General features: G+C 35.8%; 1 protein-coding gene across 8 annotated transcripts in view; it reads left to right on the plus strand.

The window, feature by feature from the left end:
• EPS15 (epidermal growth factor receptor pathway substrate 15) overlaps positions 1–25097 on the plus strand; it is a 139913-nt gene that overhangs the window by 45585 nt on the left and 69231 nt on the right. For 6 of the 8 annotated variants that reach the window (XM_025289463.2, XM_025289465.2, XM_025289464.2 and 3 more), the window contains exons 9-12: positions 10620–10820; positions 11668–11813; positions 13478–13634; positions 17758–17843. In XM_025289463.2, the coding sequence (XP_025145248.1) occupies positions 10620–10820; positions 11668–11813; positions 13478–13634; positions 17758–17843 (590 nt within the window). The remainder of the gene's footprint in view (positions 1–10619; positions 10821–11667; positions 11814–13477; positions 13635–17757; positions 17844–25097) is intronic. The other 2 variants (XM_006059259.3, XM_006059258.3) reach the window with 1 other exon arrangement.

Raw genomic sequence — 25097 nt, forward strand, 5'->3', positions numbered from 1 at the left:
CTGTGAAATGTCTTTAACTCCCAAATTTTCACATTTGTTACATTAAAGGAAAACATGAATAATACAATACTTTCACCTCATTTATGGAAGCAGAGAAAATTTAGACATGTTATCTGAAGATATATTATCCTTAGTAAATGGATACTTAATTCTTCAGAGAGCTGTTTTCATGTCTTCCTTAAGGGTTACATGAGATTCTGCTGTGAACTCATGAATGATAAATCTCTAATCCCCCTTTAATCTCTTATGTGGAAATTAGTCTTTTCAAATTTTCTCTCTTTATTTTGCTAAGAAATTGTTGTTTCTTTGACTTTCAGATTTGCCACAGAATTGCACTATTATTTATTCTCTTGGTTTGTGTTTGGGTGTCTTTCTCTTTCCAGATCTTATTTATTTTTGCTTTTTGTTTTTTGTTTAACTGAATTTTTGTGTAGCCTATTAATCTTGTAAAAAGAGCCGTCTTTTCTGGTAGTATCTTTAGGATTTTCTATGTATAGTATCATGTCATCTGCAAACAAGGACAGTTTTATTTCTTTTCCAATTTGAATTCCTTTTATTTCTTTTTCTTATTGCTATATTGAGTAAAAGTGATGAGAGTAGACATCCTTGTCTTGTTCCTGATTTTAGAGGAAATGCTTTCAGCATTTAATGTTATGTTACCTGTGAATTTGTCCTATATGGCCTTTATTATGTTGAGGTAGTTTCCTGCTATGCCCACTTTTTGGATAGGTTTTATTATAAATAGATGTTGAATTTTGTCAAGAGCTATTTTGGCATCTATGAGCTGGTCATACGTTTTTTTTTGTGTGTGTGTGTGGTTTCTTCATCTGGTTTTGGGCTTCCCTGGTGGCTCAGATGGTAAAGAATCCGCCTGCAATGCTGGAGACCTGGGTTCGATCTCCGAGTTGGGAATGTCCGCTGGGGGAGGGCTTGGTAACCCACTCCAGTATTGCCTGGAGAATCGCCATGGACTGAGGAGCCTGGCAGGTTACAGTCCATGGGGTCACAAAGAGTTGGACACGCCTGAGCAGCTAAGCACACAGCATCTGATTTTGGTATCAAGGTGATGGTGGCCTCATAGAATAACTTTAGATGTGTTCCTTCCTTTGCAATTTCTTTGAATAGTTTAAGAAGGATTGGTATTACTCTTTTCTGAATTGTTGGTAGAATTTACAGGTAGAACCTGTAAAGCTATCTGATCCTGAATTTTTATTTGAGAGTTTTTAAATCACAGATTCAAGTTCAGTACTTAAAATTGGTCTGTTCATATTTTCTATTTCTCCCTGGTTTAGTCTGGAGAGATTGTATTTTTCTAGTAGTTGGTCCATTTCTTCAAGGTTGTACATTTTATTGCCATATATTTGCTTGTATTGTCTTTTATGGAGCTTCAAGTCTCTTTCATTTATTTCTGCTTTGATCTTTATGATTTCTCTCCTCTTACTAACTTTGGGTTTAGTTTGTTCTTATTTCTCTAGTTGCTTTAGCTGTAACATTAGGTTGTTTATTTGAGATTTTTCTTGTTTCCTGAGGTAAGCTTGTGTTGCTATAGACTTCCTTCATAGAACTGCATTTGCTGCATTTGATAGGTTTTAGATCGTCATGTTTTCATTTTCATTTGTCTCTAGATATTTTATTTCCTCTTTGATTTCTTCAGGGACTCCTTGGTTGTTTAGTAACACTGTTTAGCTTCCATGTGTTTGTGGTTTTTGCAGTTTTCTCTTAGTTGATTTCTAATCTCATAGCATTGTGGTTGGAAAACATACTTGATACAATTGCAATTTTCTTAAATTTACTGAGGCTTACTTTATGGCTCAGCATGTGTTCTCTCCTGGAGAATGTTCCATGTGCACTTGAAAAGAACATGTATTCTGCTGCGTTCAGATGAAATGCTCTATTAATATTAGTTCAATCTGGTCTAATGGGCCATTTAAGGCCTGTATTTCCTTATTTATTTTTGTCTGGATGATCTGTCCATTGATGTAAGTAGGGTGTTAAAATTCCCTACCATTACTGTGTTATTGTCAATTTCTCCTTTTATGTCTGTTAACATTTACTATATATATTGACATGCCCCTATGTTGAGTGCATTTATATTTACAATTGTTGTATCTTCTTGATCCCTTGATCATTACATAGTGTCCTTTCTTGTCTCTTATAACAGTCTTTTTTTTTAAGTCTATTATATCTGATTTGAGTATTGGTACTGCAGCTTTCTTCTGATACCCATTTGCATGGAATACCTTTTTTTCATTCTCTCACTTTCAGTCTCTAGATCTGATACCCATTTGCATGGAATACCTTTTTTTCATTCTCTCACTTTCAGTCTCTAGATCTGAAGCGAGTCTCTTATAGACAGCATATATATATGGGTCTTGTTTTGTATCCATTCAGTCAGTCTGTGTCTTTTGGATGGAGCATTTAATCTATTTTCATTTAAGGTAATTATTGCTATGTATATTCTTATTGCTGTTTTTGTTAATTGTTTTGAATTTGTCTTTGTAGGTCTTTTTTCTTCCTTTCCTCTTTTGTTCACTTGTGATTTGATGACTTTCTTTAGTGTTGTGTTTGGATTCCTTTTTTTTTTGTTTGTGTATATGTATTACAGATTTTTTTGGTTTGCAGTTCCCATAAGGTTTTGATATAGCAGTCTATATATATTTCTATGATTGTTTTAAATTGCTGATCTCTTTAGTTCAAATGCATTTCAGATATCTTGCTCTTGTACTCTCATCACGATTTTTAGTTTAGATACCTTATTTGCGTGTGGATGATTTCCCACCTTTACTCTAGGTTTGCCTTTACCAGTGAGCTTTCCCATTTCGTAATTTTCTTGTTTCTCATTGTGGCCTTTTCTTTTCCACCTAGAGAAGTTCCTTTAGCATTTGCCATAATGCTGGTTTGGTGGTACTAAATTCTTTTTTGCTTTTGCTTGTCTGTAAAGCTTTTGATTTCTCCATCAAATCTGAACAAGAGCCTTGCTGAGCAGAGTATTCTTGGTTGTAGGCTTTTCCCTTTTATCTTTAAATGTATCATGCCACTCTCTTCTGTCTGTAAAGTTTCTGCTGAAAACTCAGCTGATAACTTTATGGAGATAACCTTGTATGTTATTTGTTGCTTTTCACTTGTTAGTTTTAATATTTTTTCTTTCTCTTTAATTTTTGTCAGTTTGATTACTATGTCCCAGCATGTTCCTCCTTGGGTTGATGCTGTATGGTACTTTCTGTGCTTCCTGGACTTGAGTGACTACTTCCTTTCCCATGTTAGGGGAGTTTTCAGCTATTATCTCTGTAAGTATTATCTTCTCAGGCCCTTTCTCTCTCTTCCTTCTGGTATCCCTATAATGCAAAGTTGCGGTGATTGACATTGTCCCAGAGGTTTCTTACACTGTCCTCGTTTCATTTCAGTCTTTTTTCTTTATTCTTTTCCATGGCAGTGATTTCCAGTACTCTTTCAGCTCTCTTATCCATTCTTCTGCCTCATTTATTCTTATATTGATTCCTTCTAGTTTATTTTTTATTTCAGTTGTTGTATTCTTCAACTATCTTTGGTTGTTCTTTATTTTTTCTAATTATTTATTAAAAACTTATTGTAACTTCTTGCTTTATGCTTGAATTCTTTTCCCAGGTTCTTGGATCATCTTTGCGATCATTACTCTGAACTCTCTCTTGGGTAGATTGCCTATCTCCATGTCACTTAGTTATTTTTATGGGGTTTTATCTTGTTCCTTTGTCTGGAACATAATCCTCTGCCATCTCCTTTTGTCTAAAGTTCTATTTGTATTTTTATGTATGTGGAAAGTTATTATGTTTCTTGACATTGGAGAAGTGGCCTTCTGTAGAGGATGTCCTCTGTGTACCAGCCGTATACTCCCCTCTCATCACAGTGGCCAGGAATCAGTTGGTCCCAGGGTAGGTTCTGACCTGTGTTTGCAGACTCAGTTGTGTAGGCTGTGGCACTGTATATTTCTTGCTTCTGGTGTTTGCCCCTGTTGGGTGAGGCTGGTCTAGCTTCCTAGTGGTTAGGGGCAGGTTTCTGCCCACTGATGGGTGGAATTGATCTTGGCTCTTTGGTGTACAGTGCTATGTCAAGGAGTGTGTCTAGAGGTGGTCGTGGTCTCAGGAAGTCTTTAGGCTGCCTATCTTTTGGTGGATGGGACTGTGTTCCTTCCCTGTTGGTTGTTTGGCCAGAGGCATCCCAACGCTGGAGCCTACAGGCTATTGGCTTGGTCAGGTCTTAGTGCTAATGTCCCAAGCAAGATATCCTCTGGATATATTTGTCACTAGCTTTTGCGTTCTAATAGAGAGCCACACCCACCCCCTACTTTGGTGGGAGACCCTCCAAGACCAACAGATAGGTCTGGCCTAGGCTCCTATGAATTTACTGCTTTTCCTTGGTTCCTAGTGCACATGAGACCTTGGGTGCACCCTCCAAAAGTGTAGTCTCTGTTTCCCCCAGTCCTGTAGAGTAAGACTCGCTGACCTTCCAAGCCAAGGGCTCTGGGGACTCCCCCTACTGATGCCAGACCCCCAGACCTGGGAGCCTGATGTGGGGCTTAGAGCTCTCTCTCCTCGGGAGATCTTCTGCTATATGATTATATTAAGTTTGTGAGTCTGCCATCCAGAGGTGTGGGATTTGGTTATATAGCAGATGTGCCCCTCCTACCATCTTATTGTGATTTCCTTTTTGTCTTTGGATGTAGAATATTTTTTTTTGGTATGTTCCAGTCTTTTTTATTGATTGTTCAGTGGTTAGTTGTCATGTTGATGTTCCTGTGGAGGAGTAAGCTCAAGGTCTTCTATTCCAACATCTTGTCTTCTCTTCCTCACTGGGTGCCCCAGCAGGAACAGAGCACGGAGGTCCTGAGAGCCCTGTTAACAAGTCTTCCTAATGCAACCTAGATACAGCCATCTTTGGTAAACCCTGAAAAAGTAGAGAGTAAACCACGTGAGAGTGTTCTGAAAAGGAAGGATCTGTGCTGCTATTTAAGGAAAAACCATCCCAGGTAAAAGTCTGCATGGCCCCTACTCAGATGTAAGGGTGCAGACTGGAGTGCTTTTCTCCTGCATATGTGGCCACATGCAGGCAATTGTTCCAGAGCCAAAGTGTGTTTTTATTTTTTGAATGGGAATAAATAAAAATGAAGTTCATAAGAAATTCTAATTTGGTTTGTTGAATTACAATATGGATTTTTAAAAACAATAACTTCTTATTTCATTAATGAACCAAAATTTGGTTGAACCTGAGTCTTTATGTTCAAGACTTAAACTTTAAAATTTGTAACCAAACCAAATTCTTTCTTTCCTTTTATAGCATAGGTGGGATTTTTGGGTTGGTTTGCTTTTTTAATTAGAATAAATAAAGTTGAAGATAGTGAGATATTCTAACTTTCATAACTTCTGTTGTATGTGAACCTTTAATCAACAGTACTTATTTCTTTTCAAAGGTAAATGCTTTTCATGTTCTCTGAAATCTAGTACTTTAGTTAAAAATGCAGAATCTAGAGTATCTTGGTGGAGATTTTCTTTTTTTCTTTTAACTAAATTTGTAAAGGTTAGGCCTTGGCATGCCTTGGGTGTTCAGGCCATAATTAAAATGACTTTGGAAACTACTTTCAGGGATCATTTCTGTCGTTCATAAAACGACTTTTGAGATGGGTGTGTACGTATTGTTGTTGTTGTTGTTCAGTTGCTAAATCGTGTTTGACCCTTTGCAACCCCAGGAACTGTACAGCACACGAGGCTTCCCTGTCCTTCACTATCTCCCAGAGTTTATTCAGATTCATATCCATTGAGTTGATGATGCTGTCTGGCCATCTCATCCTCTACCGCTGCCTTCTCCTTTTGCCCTTAATCTTTCCCAGCAGCAGGATCTTTTCAAATGAGTCAACTCTTCACATCAGGTGGCCAGAGTATTGGAACTTCAGCTTCAGCACTCACCAGTCCCTCTAATGACTATTAGAGGCTTGATTTCATTTAGGATTGACTGGTTTGATCTCCTTATAGTCCAAGGGACTCTTAAGAGTCTTCTCCAGTACCACAATTCGAAAGCATCAATTCTTCAGTGCCTCGCCATTTTTATGGGCCAACTCTCACATCCATAGCTGACTACTAGAAAAACCACAGCTTTGACCATATGGACCTTTGTCTGCAAAGTGATGTCTTTGCCTTTCAATACACTGTCTAGGTTTATCATAGCTTTCCTTCTACAGAGCAAGTGTCTCTCCATTTCATGGCTGCAGTGCCAGGCTGCAAAATAACTGCCGACAGTGACTGCAGTCATGTGTGTATGTATACACACAAAAATAAGATGGCAAAAAATAATTTCTACATCCTTGAATGCAGATTTTTTAAAGGTCAGTGACTATTACAAGTATTTTGTTTGCTCATGAATGAATTATATGACTATAAGGATATTGGAAGTACATCTTTCTGAGTTTTACTTCTGACTTACTTAGCTGAGGAGAATGTCTGATAGGGCATTAAGGGGACATTTTGTGAAAGAGTCAAATTCTCCTCTCTGGTATCTGTTTGAAAACTCAAAATACCATAATATATAAAATTGTGGGGGCTTCCCTCGTGGTACAGAGAATAAGAACCTGCCTGCCATTACAGGGGACAACACAGGTTTGATCCCTTGTCCAAGAAGATTCCACATGTTGCAGAGTAACTAAATCCAGGTGCCACAGCTTGGGTCTTGCTACTGAGCCTACAGTCTAGAACCCATGAGTTGGAACCACTGAGCCTGTGCGCCACAAATCCTGAAGTCCATGGGCTCCACATGCTGCACTACTGAACCCATGTGCTGCAAAAGACCCAGCACAACCAAAAATAAAATAAATAAAAAATTATGATATTGGGAAATGACTAATAATTATGTTAAAGTTTATTGTTCCCTTTGTTGGAATGAGTTCTGTCAGTGTGCAGTCCTATTTCTTTGTTTTATTGAGTCTGAAACCACGGTTTTTAAACTTAAAGTGGAGACCCTTAAATTTAATAATTTAATATTTGGTAAATGAGCTTATGCTTTATCATAGATTTTAGAGTTGAACAAGATCCTGTAAATTAGCTCCTCTAAGCAGATCGGTTAGTGACAGAGCGAGAACTGAACCTGGGCCTTCTAGATCATGCTGATTTTGATTTGTTTTTATGTTTATTAAATTTTAGAATGGCTTTAAAGTTGTAGGAAAGTTGTAGATAAAATACAGAGAATTCCTCAATACCCCTCACCCCACTTCTCTTACAATATTAACATATTACATTGTCATGGTACTTATGTCAAAACTAAAACCAACATTGGTACATTACTGTTAATTGAACTCCAGACCTTATTTGCATTTCACCAGTGTTTCCTTTCAGTCCTTGGATTCCGTCTAGGCTGCCACACTACATTTAATTGCCATGTATTCTCAGTCTCTCTGGTCTTTGATAGTTTCTTAGTGTTTCCTTTTTTCCTATAACTTTTAACATTATCTAGGAGTACTAGCTAGGTATCTTGTGGAATGTCTTCCAACCTAGAAATAAGTGTTTTTCTCATAATTAGCCTGAGGGTATGAGTTTTTGAAAAGAATACCACAGATGTAGAGTACCTCTCTCATCACTTTTATTGGCAAGTGGGGCATGGGCACATGATGTCCACATGCCACCACTGGTAATATTAACCTTCATCACTTGGTTAAGGCTGTGTTTCCAAAGTTTCTCCACTGTAATTTCCCCCTTATCATTCTTTGCTCCTTGGAGAGAGAGACTCATGACTTTATATTCTTTTTATATATAAAATTATAATAATAATTATTTTTTGTAATATATATTATAATATAAAAATTTATATTATTTTACTTTATATTCTGTCTTCCTATCTATTCGTTTTTACATTCTTAAATTTTTCTGTTAGATAAGTTCTTAGATTGAAAGTGGTGAAATTTTTGTCAGTATTATTTGTTGGATCCTCATTATATGAAGGGTTTTCGGGACTTAGAGAATTATTAAGACTCTCTCTCAACTTGTTCACATTGCATTGAAATTTGCTTTTTACATGTTTGCTCCTTCTGTTGGATTCTTAAAATGAAAGTTCCCTTTACTTTCGTATTTGTAATGCCTAGCACAGTGTCTGGTGGCAAGAAACTTTTCAGTAAATGATTTATTGAACTAAATTGATGAGAGAAGCATGTATTACTTGGAAGACATAAAAAAAACACCTGATATTTTCATCCTAGATTGCTGTTACTAGATGTTGGCAGTTCAGCTGTTTGAGTAAACCAATGAGCAAACAGAACTCCTCAGGAAACTCCTAAAATACTGGTTCTCAAAGTATGGTCTCCCATAAATAACATCAGTGTCACCAGTTAACTTACTAGAAATGCAAATTCTCAGGCGTTAACCTCAGACTAATTGAATAAGAATCACTGGGGTTGGGTTGAAAAACCTGTGTTTTAACAAACCCTCCAGGTGTTTCTGGTGGCCACTAAATTTTGAGAAATACTCTCTAAAAGCATAGAGGATGAAAAAAATCAAAGAAAGTGAGCCACTAGTGGTAATTGACTGCAGCAGTGAAACAAAAGTACCCTCTTTTCCTGTTGTCTATATCTCTGAGTAAGCTTAGGTTTATATTTGATGCTTATACCTTGAAATCATCAAAAAGATGTTTGAAATGCTTCTTAGTTAAGTGTCTCTCTCTAGCTGTGCAAATGTGTTTGCTAGTACCTAGAACTTGTCAGTTTAAAAACTAGTTGCTGGCCAGGTTTTGGGGGAAGGAGGTTTTGGTTTTTTTTGTGTGTGGGTTTTTTGTTTTTGACAAGTGTACATCATTTGATTAAGTTGCTGTTTTAGTTTCAATGATACACTTTGATTAAGATAAAGTACAATATAATAGGAAATCAAACATAATCATAACAGTATACTGTTCACTTTTTCAGTTTTATTTGGTGGAAAAAATTTTGACTTCAGTTGTCAGGAAAACTGTTTTCAAGGCAACATGAACTTAGCAATACTTTTTTTAACTTTAAAAAAATGTGTTGTCTATTGGCAGCAGATGGCTGACATAGCTTTTTTGCTTCAAGTGTCCACTTTTCCAGGAAATGACTCCCATCTGTACAAGAGGAATGCTGACCTTTAATGTGCCTGTTATTCACTTCTTTTAACTCAGTGCCAAGCTAATATATTCACATATATTGTGAATTTGGTTGAAAGTATGTGCTAGCCAGATTGTTTTGTTTCTGGCAATTCAAGCTTTTGAAAATAGAAAGTTTGTGGGGTTTTTTTTTTTTTGTATTTTATAATTAAAAATAACTTTTAATAGGTAAAATAGTTTCATGGTTCATAAATCAGTTCAATATAAAAGGATATTCAGTGGAAAAAAATATCAGTCTCATCCTTGCCCTCAACTACTCCATTTACACCTACTCTGTATATTCTTATGTATCCTGCCTTTGTTTATACTCCTAGAATTTCTTAATGCAAATTGAAACAAATTTGAGTAACTATTATCCTGTTACTGCAAAGATCATACACTATTATACATACACACTGTTCAACACTATACTTAATTTCATGTTAACATTGTATTTTGGATATCTTTTCACACAGAGTGCTCCATGATTCTTTTTTCTGGTCAGCTTTATTGAGGACTACTTTACATACAATGAATTGCATTCAATTTAAATATATAATTTGATGAGTTTTGACAATTGTATATTTCTGTGAAGGTACCACTGCAGTTAAGATACAGAATATTTCCCATGGGTTTGGTGGTTTTTATTTTTATTTTTTTAGGTTTGTTTGATAGTATTTCATTGTATGGATATACCAGTCTTTTAAACCAGTCTTCTGTTGATGAGCACTTAAGTGCCGATACAAACAGTTCTTTAATTAATAACTTGTTTCATACAGCCTTTCCTATGTAGACAGGTAGAGAATATATAAAGATAGATTCCCAGATACCAGATTGCTGAGCCAAATGGGAAGTCAGTAATTTGGTGGATGTTGCCAGAATGCCTTGCAGTAGGCGTGGTACTAGTGTGAGCTTTGACTAGCAATGTACCAGAGTGTCTGTTTGCCCACTGTAGTTAACAAAATTGTGTTATGAAACTTTGGACTTATGTTGATAGATGGGAAAGGGTGTTTTCATATAGTTTTAACTTTCTGTTTCCTTGTGAGTGAAAGTGAGCATATTTTTGTAAGTTAAAGGATGGGCCTGGTATTTACTTTTCTAGAAATTATCTGTTAATCCATTTTCCTACTGGATTTTGTGTGTTTTTTTTTTTTTTTCCTGTTAATTTGTAGGAATTCTTTATATATTAGGGAAGTTAGTTCTTTCTTTGCAAATATTTTTTACCCCGGGTTGTTTTCATTTGACATTACAAGACTTTTAGTTGAAGGGTGTGTGTCTGAGTTTTTACTGCTTAGGATATCTTCCTAAAAGATGCTTAGTTTTAATTTATTTCCTTTTATCCCTCCTTCCTTTCATCTCTCCCTTTTTTCCTCTTTCTTTCCTTCCCATCTTAATTTCTTAATAAAAGAATTTGAGGCAGCTTGAAGATGCTTCTTGTTGAACAAAAATTAATTTGTGGGTAGATGTTGTTAAGTGGTTTTAATATATATGACTCTGGTTCATCTGTTTTGAAGGCCATGTTTTTGGTATACTGCGCACTGGAGAAAGAACCTGTGCCAATGTCCTTGCCTCCAGCCTTGGTGCCACCTTCTAAGAGGAAAACGGTCAGTATATCAGGCCCTGTGCGGTTGATCCCCTCTTCAGCATCAGCCAAGGAATCTTACCACTCCTTCCCACCAGTAGGCATTTTACCTACCAAAGCACCGTTAAGACAGGTATAGATTTATCATTGTTAAAGGACTTTTTTAAAAAACAAAGTGCATGGCATTTAACAACTGATCGCTTGATGCAGATAGAAGGAACAATCAAAAGGATCAAACTTCAGGGCTCCCTCCGGTTGAACTTGTCTAATGGGATGTCCTAGAGAAGACAGATAATCCTCTTCTGTATTTGGCCTTACTTAGGTCATATGGATGTTTTGTTGGCTTTGCCTTGATCTACCTGGAATTCAAGTTGGAGATAGAAAATACACTGTGTTAATCTGGCATGCTTGCCCTGGCATAGTTATTAGATGTTTTGTTTGTTTAATCTCAAGTTAACTCTTGATTCTTTGGGGTCAGATTATCCAGTTTTGTGTTGTCCAAGGCCTTTTTTTCCTGTAGCCAGCTTCTTGTTAGGTTGAGTGAAGGAAAATAATGACAGAATATGCAAATCAGCCACCCTATTCTTAACTGTTTGGCTACAGTTAAGAATGCAGAATGAAACTGTAAAAAAATGGAGATTTAGAATTATCTGAGTCTTTTATTTATACATACTCTCCCAGTTACATATATTAATGTGGTCAAGTCAAGAGTTAACTGTGCTTGAATTTACTCTTTATTAAAACAAAATAAAATGGGCATCTGTAAATATAGGCCCTGTAGCTAACCTATATTTTTTTCTGTAATTTTCTCTTCATCACAGCATTTCAGTTGGGGTGATGGAAGTGACACACTGTTGCTATAGTAGGTGGGATAGAGTTGCTGAGAATTTGTGACAGATACTGTCATGACTTGAAAGGGGACACTTGAAAGTTTGTTTCATTTTGGCAGAAATATATATATATGTATTTTTTTCCTGTAGTGGATTGTATCCCCTGCAGAAAAAGCTAAATATGATGAAATCTTCTTGAAAACTGATAAAGATATGGATGGATTTGTGTCAGGATTGGAAGTCCGTGAAATCTTCCTGAAGACAGGCTTACCTTCTGCCTTACTAGCCCATATTTGGTAAGACTTTAAGCTGATTTAAAAAACAAATAATGGTTTTGTATCAGCTCTACTTTTGTACATTCTTATTAATATTTTTAGGCATTAGTAAGTAGGACAGTTTTTGTTTTAGAACTTTGTAGTGAAACTTTTGTCTGATGATTTTTTTATTAATAAATTTATTTTTTAATTAGAGAATTGCTTTACAGTGTTGCATTGGTTTCTGCCATAGGACAGCGCAAATCAGCCATAAATATACATATATCCCCTCCCTCTTGATGCTTTCTTCTGAGTACTGGACAAAAGCTTGAGGATAGGTTACCTATAATTTTATGAGGTTGACAGTGTCAGTTATTAGAATGTTAAAATCCAGCATTGGTTTATATCAACTATTAAACCAGTTTTTAAAGGAGAATCCAAAATTCTGAAATTTAAACAGTATTAAAAAGCAGAATCTTGAAAGCATTATTGTATAATTCTGTAGGATATATGTATACTTACATCTTTACATGGGAACTACACACTTGGTCTTTAAAAGTGACAAACTTTAGCATCTTTAGTGAATTTCACATTAAATGAGATAATATATAATAAAAATGCTTTATAGTGTGCCTGCTGCCAATCTGTCTCATTATATTGAGGTTAGTCATCATGAGGTTCCAAGGGGCAGACATCAAAAATGGTACCACATAGTTGCAAAAAGGAACATAGAAAAGAACAAAGGACAGTAGATCTGCCTTAAAAAGAATAAGAACTCAAGACTGGAAAAGATTAAATACATATAACTAATGGTAGCTTTCACTTTCTAGTGCCTAGGCTAGGCACTATGCTGAATATGGCAGCTGTCATGGGCTTCCCATTATGCCCAAACTTCTTATGTAGTTTGTCTTTTAATTCTCACAGTAACTTTGCAAGATGGATGTTATCTCCACTTTGTAGATAAAGAAACTTAGGCTTGGAGAGGTTAAAAAATATGGCCAACTTCCCAAGAAGAAATAAGTAGAAAAGTGGAATTCAAGGTTTCTTTGACACCATAGTTTGTAGTCTTTTTGTTAGGCCACGTTGGTTTTCAGTGAATCATTCAGATCAGAACTTTATAAAGCTGAGTTTAAAAAAATAGAAAGAAAAAGGAAAAAGCAAATAGAATAAAACATTGCTGTTTCTCTTCAAGTGATTTTGTAAAGGTTTCCAGATTGCTGCTTTCTTTCCACACATGATCTCCATTTGTAGCTGTTGTTTTTCTTTGACTTGGGGATCCCTATATCCTCCTACTTCAAAAGTTGCAGGAAACAAGCTGACACAGGGTATTTTGCTTGTTTTATAATCATTCTAATGCCATGAACGAACCAAATTTGTCAAAACTTTAGGCTTTATTTAACATCTTTTAATGTTTAAAATGGGAGCAGAGAATATTGGCCCACCACAACTTTTACTCTATAGTGATTCTGGAAATCAATAAGAAAGCACAGAGCAAACCCAAATTATAGACCCCCCATTTTATTAATAGCTAATATCTCTCTTCTAACATGTTAGTGAGTTTTGGGCTAGCTATGAGTTGGTGTGACTTTCTTTTTTAACTCAAATAATGATTATTTTAAAGCTACATAGTCATATTAATTTTCCCCTGGATTTTTAGAATGTTACTTGTGGCATTTATATACTGTTCATTTTGTTTATTTGCACAGGGCATTATGTGACACAAAGAACTGTGGGAAGCTTTCAAAAGATCAATTTGCCTTGGCTTTTCACTTAATCAATCAGAAGTTAATAAAGGGCATTGATCCTCCTCACATTCTTAGTCCTGAGATGATCCCACCATCAGATAGGGCCACTTTACAAAAGGTAAGACAACTTAAAACCTTAATGCAGTTAACAGAAAGAAACAAATGCTGTGTCAGATGACAAACTCAATTTGTATGGAATAGTGGAGAAAATGTATCTGGCTAGAAACAGAGAAGTATACTGTTTGTAGTTTAATTTGTATCTATAAATATGTTCTTTGCCTTGTATGATATCCTTGGGCTATAGCTCATTTTCCCCACCATTCATTACATGTATGGCAACCATGTTTTCCAGTCTGAAAATTGGAAAAATTTGATCTTGTTTTTCCCCTCGTGGATTTGTGAATTAATTTTTATTAATAGAGTGTGGATTTTAAATGAAACCTATAAGAATTAAATTATTATGTTTCATTTGATAATTCACACTTGGAGAAAGCAATAAAAATTTGAAAATAACACCTAAGAGATTATGATTACTTGTTGTTGATTTTACATGAAAAGAAAAACTTTGAGGAAAAAACCTATGTGGCTTTTGCCATATGGATGACCTCTATTCCTGAACATACAACCACATTTCATATATGAACAGTTAGAAACAGGTTTTAGCTACTTTTGGTTCTGGCCAGTAGTGGGGATTTTCAAAACTACATGTTCTAGTAATATTGTATCTTAATTTTTCTTTTCTCATCTAGAAACACTTCCTAATATTGTGGTTTATTATACCTTGGCCTTGTAATAGAGCTTTAAAAGAGCCTGCCTACTCTAGTGGCTATTTGCCTTAAAACTATGAACTTCGTATCTTTAAATTTCTTGTGACCTACAAAGTAACCATGACTGTGGTGATTCTTTGAAGTTATATATATAGGAGTTGTTTCATATTTGATATGAGGAGAGTTCTCTTTAAAATGTCAGTAGACTATTTTGGTTTTGCATTAATTTTGTTGCATAGGTTAAAAAATCCCATTTTAACAAATCGAATAAATCAAAATTGGATTATTTTCTCTAACTCAACTAAATGGAAATTTATAGCCACTAAGTATAGAAGTTATGTGTAAGAGTTTTTATTCTTATTTTCAAAAAAAGTAACTGTTTGATAATCTGCTTTGTCAGTGTTTGGGGAGAGGAGCATTTTGTGAATTTTTGAGATTTATTTTGATGTAGGACATGGATTCCCTAAGTTGTAGAGAAGGCTAAAAGTGATGCCACCTGGAAAGATAAAGATTACAAACTTGCATTTATTCCCCCTGCTATAACTGTACCTCAGTTATGGAATGCTGTGTTGTTTCATCTTCTTTCACCTATATAGACTGCTTTTTTCCCTTGCCCCCTTCATTTTATACCCACTGAATCTCCAACCAACACAGAATACACATACAGCAGAACTTTCTGAAGCAAATTATGTTTGTTCATCAAAGGCTCTAATTAGTAGACACTTTGAGTTGCATCTGCTGTACAGAATTTTCAGTTTTGTAGATTTAGTAAAGTCCATTCACTAGAGCACAGGTACTTCTATGTGAGATATCAGTATTCATTAAAATGGGATTTTCACTGTTGTCTTACCTATAACCAATAATTTTAACCTTAAAAATTAAAATTTGCATTTGTTTTGTCGTTCAAATAATCTATTTTCTCTTTATAATCTAATTTTTTTAGAACTGCATTTTTGCAGCTTTGACTAATCCTTTTTTGAACGTTGCTTTCCTTTCTGTGTTTTTTCTAGTTTGGACTATTTTTTCCATTCTGCAGCACTCTGCTTTTCGCCTTTCTTGTACTGTCAGTTTCTTAACTCTACTCTCTCAAGGTTAGAGCTTTACTTTATGCCTTTTTTAGCATTACAGGTTTTGGTTTACAAGATACATTTTGAAATTAGAGGTTTTTTTATGCAGTTAAGTTGATGCAGAGAAAATACCTAAACAGCATGCTTTTGTCACATGTCTGTCACTTGGTCCTTGTGTGCATTTTAACTTGCCTTCCTTAGGCTCTCTGATCCACTTAGAATCACCAAAATGGAACTTTTCTGTAATGCACAAAACAGGGTGAGAGAAAGTATTCTGTGACAAGGGAACATAAAAAAGTACATTTTTCTTCTTATGCCTTATATACTGTTAGCTGTACCTTTCCATGCTTCCTGATTGAATGTCATTTTATTGCTCTGGAATGGGAGTTTAATTTTTGTGTCAGTAATTGACGCACACAAGCACACTAATCTGTACCAACTAAGTAATCTTCATTCTGGAGTCATCTGTGGTATCACTTTGTAACTTGCTTGAAGTTAAACTTATTTATCTCACTCTTATTTGATGATATTTTTAATAGTGAAAGACTGTCAAATGTGAGTCACTTTTTTTGAGTTAGAGTGATAAGAAGAGGTGTGGGAGTCATGAGTTTCTTGGTTTGCTTGCACCTCTGATTGCAAAGTTCTCGGCAGCTTTTAGGTGATGTAAATTACTCTTGGTGATGAAAGTGAGACTAAATGCTTATTTTTCATTTTGTTCACCTTTCAAATTGTCTGGCCAGGCTTAGTTCATAAGTTAAAATCCTGGTAAATAGTTGTCACATTCAGAAACTCACTTTAAAATTTCTAATTTAATATGGAATGATAAGGGTCTGTGTATTAGTGAAACATGTAGTAAAACACTGTAAGAGATATATTTGGTACAGATCTGTAATTAATATAAAATTGAGACTAGCATTAATTGAATCCTAATTGATCCTAATTTTGGTGTTGATAACCAAAACAAAGCACATGAAGACTGTTATGCAGTGTAGTGTAAAGATGTATAGAAATGATTATTTGCCACATTTTATGGATGTATCTGTTTTATCGGGTTGGCTTTTAGGGTAATAGTTTTATTTAAATGGTCTTAGTTTGCAGGTGCTAAGGGGCATAATGTGAAATAGCACTTGAATTTAATTAGAAGTCTCTTGACAATATTGCCTATTAGCTGGGTTCAATTTTAAGCAAGTCCTTTAGTATGTTTCCTTAATTCTAAAATGAGATTTATAATAATACCTGCCTTACCTACAGCGCTACAGTTTTCAGATTAGTGCTTAAGTTATTTGTAAACCTTTATAATTATGAGCAGATAGGATATTGTGAACTTCCAGATTTCTTCTGTTGTGCAAGTTGGTGACATACATTAAGTTCATAGCAGCATAATAGTAAGTTTTGTGTTCTGCTAATAAGGTCCTCAATATATCTTAGTTTTACATGTTTAAATCTCAGTTTTAACATTTCCTAATGGTGATCATCCCGTTATTTGTCAATCTGCTTGTAGCATAGGGTATAGGTCAAGTGTTTGAAGGAACAATTATCTTTTTGCCCTGACTTCATCCGGTTATGTAAGGGGACAAAAATGGTTCACAAAGGAAATTGAGCCAGAGTGGAAGCAAGTCATTGCGAGGCTTTCTATCTTTGAAGAGCATTTTCTGAAGTTAATTATAATAGCTTACATTTATAAAATATCATAAACTTTGTAGAATAGTTTCATATGCAATATTTAATTTTTGAAGTGGGCAGGCGAGAGATTATTTCCCTGTTTTACAGTGAAATCATGCAGCTAATAAAATAGCAGGACCCAGAATAAATCAGCTGGGTTTTCTAAATAAAAATACCATTCAGAGACTAATTCTGATATCTTCATTATCAAAAGAAAATCTTATGTAAATTATATCATATGAAGATAGTTTCATGTATGGTGATATTAACATTTACTGTGGAATATGCTGGGTGGTTAGCTTTAGTTTAAATAGAGGAGACACTGAAAGTATTTAAGGAAAGTAAATATTTGGTTAATTAAATAAAATCAACCATCATTTATTTGATACAAATACAAATAAATCATCATTCATCTCCCCAAGAAATTTATGCTTCAGTGGAGGAATTAGTTTATAAATCTGTTATCTTCTTTATTGCAGTGTTCTAGACAGGCTAAGATAAGTGATGAAGACAATGAGATCTCAAGTGGTGGTATATATTATAGAACAATAGCTTTTAAAGAGTTTAAGGGAATATGTCTTATGTGTGTGAAATTACACTAGATACGATAGTTTTCTTAAGTGAATTAAAAGTGTTAGTAATACCGTAAAACATGTATCTGTATAGTACTTTTAAACATTTTTAATGCTTTTCCACATGCAATTTTATAGTAATAATGTTGTAATTGTGAACTCTTTGTTTTTAGAACATCATAGGATCAAGTCCTGTTGCAGATTTCTCTGCTATTAAGGAGCTAGATACCCTTAACAATGAAATAGTTGACCTACAGAGGTATGTAAAGTAAAATTATACCTGACTATATAAATACACACACATTCTTTTCTGTTTCTAATGTAAATCTTGGTAAATACTAGTTTATTTGGATAAGTACTATAGTTTTTAAAATGGGAATCAGTGTACCTTATTAAATCTAAGGCAACCTTTAATTGCAGGATGTACTATTTTCTTGTGTAGCACTGAATAAAGAAAAAGTCACTTCCAAATAAATAATGGCCTTCCATTAACTATAAGGTACTATTTGATTATGGACAGTGGAATAAGTATATCTTAAAAATGTATTTAAATTTTTTTTTGGAAGTATGATTTACAATGTTGTGTTAGTTTCAGGTATATAGCAAAATGATCCTTTTATACATATATATTCCTTTTATATACACACACACACATATATATATATATATATATATATATATAGGTATATACACATACATACACTTGTTCTTTTTCAAATTTTTTTCCCTTATAAGTTATTACAAAATATTGAGTATAGTTTCCTATGCTATACAATAGGTCCTTGTTGATTTTCTATTTTATTTATAGTAGTGTGTATATGTTAATCCCAAACTCCTAACTTTGTCCCTCCCTTTCCCTTGAAATAATTTTTCCTCCAACTTTAGGCATTTGAACAACACACTCAGTTCAGTTCAGTTCAATTGCTCAGTTGTGTCCGACTCTTTGTGACCCCATGAATTGCAGCACGCTAGGCCTCTCTGTCCATCACCAACTCCCGGGTTCACCCAAACTCATGTCCATCGAGTCGGTGATGCCATCCAGCCATCTCATCCTCTGTCGTCCCCTTCTCCTCCTGCCCCCAATCCCTCCCAGCATCAGAATCTTTCCCAATGAGTCAACTCTTTGCATGAGGTGGCCAAAGTATTGGAGTTTCAGCTTTAGCATCAGTTCTTCCAAAGAACACTCAGGACTGATCTCCTTTAGGATGGAATAACACATTAGGAAAACATTATTTAATACATTTTATTGAAGGAATTTTATATGCAGACACCATACCAAGAGCTTTTGTAACTGTTGTCTTATTTGGTCCTCACAAAAACTTTGTAACTTGAGATAGATATTACTGTTCTTTTTACAGGCACAGAGTTAAGATGCTTAGAGAGGTTATTTTACCAAAAGTCATACAAACCTATAAGTGGTAGAATTAATACCTGATCTCAAGACTACTTGATTTGGGGTTGAATTTTCTTTCTTATCCACATGTACTGTGTAGAAATGGACTTGAATGCAAGTAGATTTGAATCTAAATATAGCAGGTACTCTTGGTTAATCTCCTTGTCCCTAGAAACTTTTATAGTAATGCATATTGTAAAAATGACTTCCTAAAATTTCTTTTTAAAAAGTGAGGGCTTCCCTGGTGGCTCATTGGTAAAGAATCTGCCTGCTAATGCAGGAAACATGGGTTGAATCCCTGATCTGAAAAGACCCCACATGCTGCAGAGCAACAAAACCCATGTGCCACAACTTTAGAGCCTGTGCTTTACAGCCTGGGAGCTACAACTACTGAGCCCATGGGCCACAACTACTGAAGCCCCCTTCCCCTAGAGCTTGTGCTCAACAGCAAGAGATGCCACCTCAATGAGAAGCCCATGCACTGCAACTAGAGACTGGCTTCTGCTTGCCTCAACTAAAGAAAAGCCCACGCAAGAACAAAAGGTCCATCATAGCCCAAAATAAAAAATAAATAAAATTATAATTTTTAAAAAAGTGAGACCTCTTTTCCATCTATAGGGCATTGGATTTAAATATCATTTTACTTACACAAACTTTTTTTTTTAACCTTCACAACACTTTAAAGCAGATAATGGCTGATACTTTTATTTTGTTGATGATATTGAGACATAAGGGAATTAAATGATGCAGCTGGGCTATATGGAAAGAACTTGGGAAAGATTTTTCCTCATCCATGAGACTACATTGAAATTATTGTAGAGAAAGTTATGATTTTTTTCAGTTGTAAAAAAGAATTCAACCCAGGCTGAATAAGTGAGAGTGAATTTATTCACTGAGGGCTCTTAGAGGTAGGGATAGCTTAAAGCATAGCTTTGCACTGGGGCTAAAATGATATAATCAGTTCTCTTGCTCTCTCCATTTCCTGTTTCCACTTCCATTAGGTGGTTCCATCCTCAGGTAGACTTTACTATTATGTTGTCGGGGGGTTATTGCACATCTGAGTTTCATGTACCTATTATTTCAAATCTAGTGAAGTTACTGTCTTCTGGCAGTTCCTGCAAAAGCCCTAAGAGTCAATCTGATTGGACTGGTGTAGGGTTATACTGAAACAGTCGGTGGCCAGGGACGCACTGTTTGCTCATGTGTCATGAACTGTCTCCTGAAGGGGTGGGGGTAGTTTGCCACTGAGACCAAATGGAGGAGGACATATCCCCACATGAAAATTCTGCTGGAAGGAGGGATGAATTCTGGGAGTGAATGTCTATAGAAGGCAGTATAGCTTCAAATCCACAGTAATGTCAGTGTTTGCCCTTAGTATCATCTACCTCTTTGAACAGAATGTCTTGACATTTTATAAACTTAGTCTGGGTACCTTCTTAAAAAAATGTTCTCTATTTGATAAATAATTGTTTTAATTGATGAAAATAATTATATTTTAAAAGCATTGGTTTTTCAAATGCATAGCAAATACTCAGCATAATACTAAATAAAAACAGTATTTTTCCGTTCAGTTTTACCTTAAAAAAAAATTTTTTTTTAAATTTTTAAATGAAGAATAATTGCTTTACAATGTTGTGTTGGTTTCTTCCATATGTCAACATGAATCAGCCATAGATATATATATGTTGCCTCCCTCTGGACCTCCCTCCCACCTTCAACCCCATCCCACGCCTCTAGGTTGTCACAGAGCACTGGGAGGAGCTCCCTGTGTCATAGAGCAAATTCCCACTGGCTGTCTGTTTTACATTTGGTAATGTATATGTTTCAATGCTACTCTCTCAATTTGTCCCACCCTCTTCTTCCCCCACTGTGCCCACAAGTCTGTTCTCTGTGTTTGCGTCTCTGTTGTTGCTCTGCAAATAGGTTCATCAGTACCCTTTCTAGATTCCAGATATATGCAATAATATATGATATTTGTTTTCCTTTTTCTGACTTAACTTCACTTTGTATAACAGGCTCTAGGTTCATTCACCTCACTAGAACTGACTTTAAAATATTCCTTTTTATGGCTAATATTCCATTATATATCTATGTACCACAACTTCTTTATCCATTCCTCTGTCAGTGGACATCTAGGTTGCTTCCATGTCTTAGCTATTGTAAATAGTACTGCAGTGAACATTGGGGTATATGTGTCTTTTTGAATTGTGGTTTTCTCAGAGTATATGCCCAGTAGTGGGGTTGCTGGGTCATATGATAGTTTTATTCCTAGTTTTTTGAGAAATCTCCATGCTGTTCTCCATAGTGCCTGTAGCAGTTTATATTTCCACCACTGTGCAAGAGGGTTCCCTATTTTCCACATCCTCTCTAGCATTTATTTTTTGCAGATATTTTGATGATGGCAATTCTAACCAGTGTGAGGTGATACCTCATTGTAGTTTTGATTTGCATTTCTCTAATAAACAATTTTGAATATCTTTTCAAGTGTCTATTAGCCATCTGTATGTCTTCTTTGGAGAAATGTCTGTTTAGATCTTCCTCCCATTTTTTGATTGGGTAGTTTGATTTTCCTATATTGAGCTTCACGAGCTGCTTGTATATTTTGCAGAGTAATCCTTTGTCAGTTGCTTCATTTGCAGTTCTCCCATTCTGAGACTTGTCTTTTCATCTTGTTCATGGATTTCTTTGTTGTGCAGAAGCTTTTAAGTTTAATTAGGTCCCACTTGTTTATATTTGTTTTTATTTACATTACTCTAGGAGGTGGGTCACAGAGGATCTTGCTATGATTTATGTCATAGAATCTTTTGCCTATGTTTTCCTCTAAGTTTTATAGTTTTTGGTCTTAAATTTAGGTTTTTTATCCATTTTGAGTTTATCTTTGTGTATGGTGTTAGGAAGTATTCTAATTTCATTCTTTTACACGTAGCTGCCAGTTTTCTTAGCACCACTTACTGAAGAGACTTATGTTCTCCATTGTATGTTCTTGCCTCCTTTGTCAAAAATAAGGTGCCCATAGACACATGGGTTTATTTCTGGGCTTTCTATCTTGTTCCATTGGTCTATATTTCTGTTTTTGTGCCAGTACCATACTGTCTTGATGACTGTAGCTTTGCAGTATAGTCTGAAGTCAGGAAGGTCTATTCCACCAGCTCCTCTTTCTTTCTCAAGATCACTTTGACCTGTTTTGGGGACAGCTCAGACTCTAATCTGGCCCTGCTCCTGTGTGTTCTTGCCTCCAGTGTCCATAGCTGCTAGAGCTAGGCTTTTTTTTTTTTTTTTTAGGCGTTTTCTTTTGTGGGAACACTCATTGTCCTTTTATATATACCATAGACACAGAGTCTATGCAGTTGATCGTGTGGACTTAGTCTGCAGCTTATATAGCTGGTGGAAAGGTTTTTGATCCTCTTCCTTAGCCATTCTGCCCCTGGAGCTCAATTGTGTTTTTATCCTTACCTCTGCATGTGGGTCATCCATGGGAATTTGCTCCTGAGGCTGCCCTGGAGGACTCAGGTCTGCACCGGTGAGGACTGGGCATGGAGATGTCATGGTTGTTTGATTCACAGGAACCCTGGAAGCTCATGGACACCAGTAACCACAGGCTCAAGAGATACAGCACTGTTAGGGTTTTTTCCTAGCATCTGGCTGCTCTGCCCCAGTGAGGACCGAATGTGGAGGTGGCATGGCTGCTTGGATTGCAGGGACTGTAGTGATGCCAGGTGTGCAGTGAAGTCCATTGCCACAGGCATGGAAAATACAGTGCTTTTAGAATCCTTTTCTAACCTCTGGCAGCTGGTGTTTAAAGGCCTCTCCGGCTGGTCCTTCTCTATTGCTCAGTGTGTCTGGCACCCTTAGGACCACCGGCTCAGGGGTCTTTATCTATTGGTCAGCTGCCGGTGTTTGCATGTGGAGAGAGAGAGGCTACAGTGATGGGCTTCATCCCTTCTCTGTGACTCAGCAGTAGCACCCTGCCTCCATGGCTTCCTGGCTTTCTTCCAAAGACATTCCCTGCCATGTTCTCCTCCTTCTCATCTCCTTGGACCATCTCCCTGTGGTCAACAGCAGTGCTTGTCCTGGAACTGCTCACCAGTCTCTATTCTCCATCTGCCAGTCACCATGCATTCTGGTGGACTTGCATCCCCATCCGGGGTATGTAGGGCCATGGCACGGATTTGTCTGTGTCATTCTCACTCCATTGAGACTGTTACAGATCACCTTCCCTCTCCAACAGCCTCAAATGCTTCCCTTCTGTCCCAACCAGTTGCTCTGATGTGGGGATCTCAACCCTGGTTCAGCTCCCCAATCCCCCAGGTGCAGATTGGTTCTGTTCACTATCTTCCTCTGTTTCCCTTCCTTCCTTCATTCTACCAAGTTTTGCGTGGATCTGTGTATTCTTTTCCGATGGTCAGGGACTCCTGCTAGCTCTCAGCTGATTGCTCTACAAGATCTGCACCTGAAGATGTATTCCTGATGCATCCATGGAGAGAGATATACTCTACTTCCACCTACTCCTCTGCCATCTTGTCTCCCTTGGGCACCTTTTTTAAATGTGAGTGTTTAGTTTTGACATATCTGCCTTCTACTGAATTCTACCAGATTCTCATTTCCAGCTCAAAAAAGTGAGTCTTTGCCTATTACATTAAAGCTTCTATGTTGGAATCCTAGAAAGTAAAACACAAATAAAAACAACCCTTGGAGATTACATAATCCAATTTCTTTCTTACTCTTCGGGAAAAAAAAATCAGTCATACATCAGGTCAGCAACAGTGCTGGCTGGCACCCAAACCTGGTTGTATAGTTCTAGTTCTACATTTTTTCTCTTATATGGTACAGCTTTTCATTAAGATTTAGAACATTTTTACTTTGGTTTGAAAAAAATAAACATTGGATTAGTCTCTTAATGGTGTATAGACTGCATTTTCATATGATCTATAAATGGCCCATTAGCATTTTTGCTTGTGTTATGAGAAATGTGCATTGAATAGTAGCTAGATTTGAAAATACTTGTCATTTAGGCCTCTCAAGCCTGTGAAAATAGACACATACCCCAATATTCTAGGGCTTGCTGGATTTCAACAGTAGTTATTTTTACATATGGAATGTCTTTGTAGTGAGTTTTAATAGGAGGTAAAGCATTGTACATTAAATGTTCTTGCTAGTACAAACATTCATATTAATTACATTTTGATAAACTGAGCTTTCACTACTTCTGGTTACCATAATGTTAAGTTGTACTGTCAGTCTTGTATGGGTGAATTACAAGCTAATAACAAATAACGACATATGTAACATTTTATGATTGTCTTATTAAGAAAATCATAGAGCCTCAAAACCATATTAAGTTTTAAATTATAGTCACATTTTATAAATCTGAAATACATTTATACTTGATTTGACACTTGTGAAAATATTTTCCCTAGGCTTTTACTTTAGGTGAGAACTACAGTGTAGGCAAAGTCCCATCATCTGTCAACTTCAGTAGTGTCATAATAAGAGTTATTTACCCATGCTAAAATTATGGTTGTTAAAATTCAGTTTGGTAAATGGTATTAGGTCACTTCCACCAAGCCTTTGAGATACTACATTATAAAGCTTGGCTTTTGTTGTTGTGAGTAACAATTTTTTCTATAGCCTTTGAATGAAATCTTTTATTAATATGTCAGACTGTGATGTGTATAACTACTAAACAGAAAAAAAGGATTTAAACATATTTTATTATGGCTTTTACTAAATTGTTATGTGACAAAAGATTCGCTCCTTCTTATTTATTTGGTTTTCAGATGAAGATACTTAATTTTAGTCCAGGGACCAAATCTGCAAATAAACACCATACATAATATGAAATTGTAATGAGTGTGTAATGAATATGGTGCTTTAAAAGATTTTTTTCCCCTCAGTGGTGATTATGATACATAGTCATTAAAATTTGGAAAATACAGAAAAGCATAATGAAGAAAGAAAGATGTTTCTTAGAATAATACTTTATTTTGAGCATTGAAAATCAATGGAGATGTAAAAAACCATTAATATATATAACCTCAAGAGTTGGTTAGGTAAAGAATGTTCTTTGATATCAGTCAGAAAATGAGATGTTGTTTTCTTCTCTAGTTCACCAAATTGTTT

The sequence above is a fragment of the Bubalus bubalis genome, chromosome 6, assembly GCF_019923935.1.
Source record: "Bubalus bubalis isolate 160015118507 breed Murrah chromosome 6, NDDB_SH_1, whole genome shotgun sequence".
NCBI lineage: Eukaryota > Metazoa > Chordata > Mammalia > Artiodactyla > Bovidae > Bubalus > Bubalus bubalis.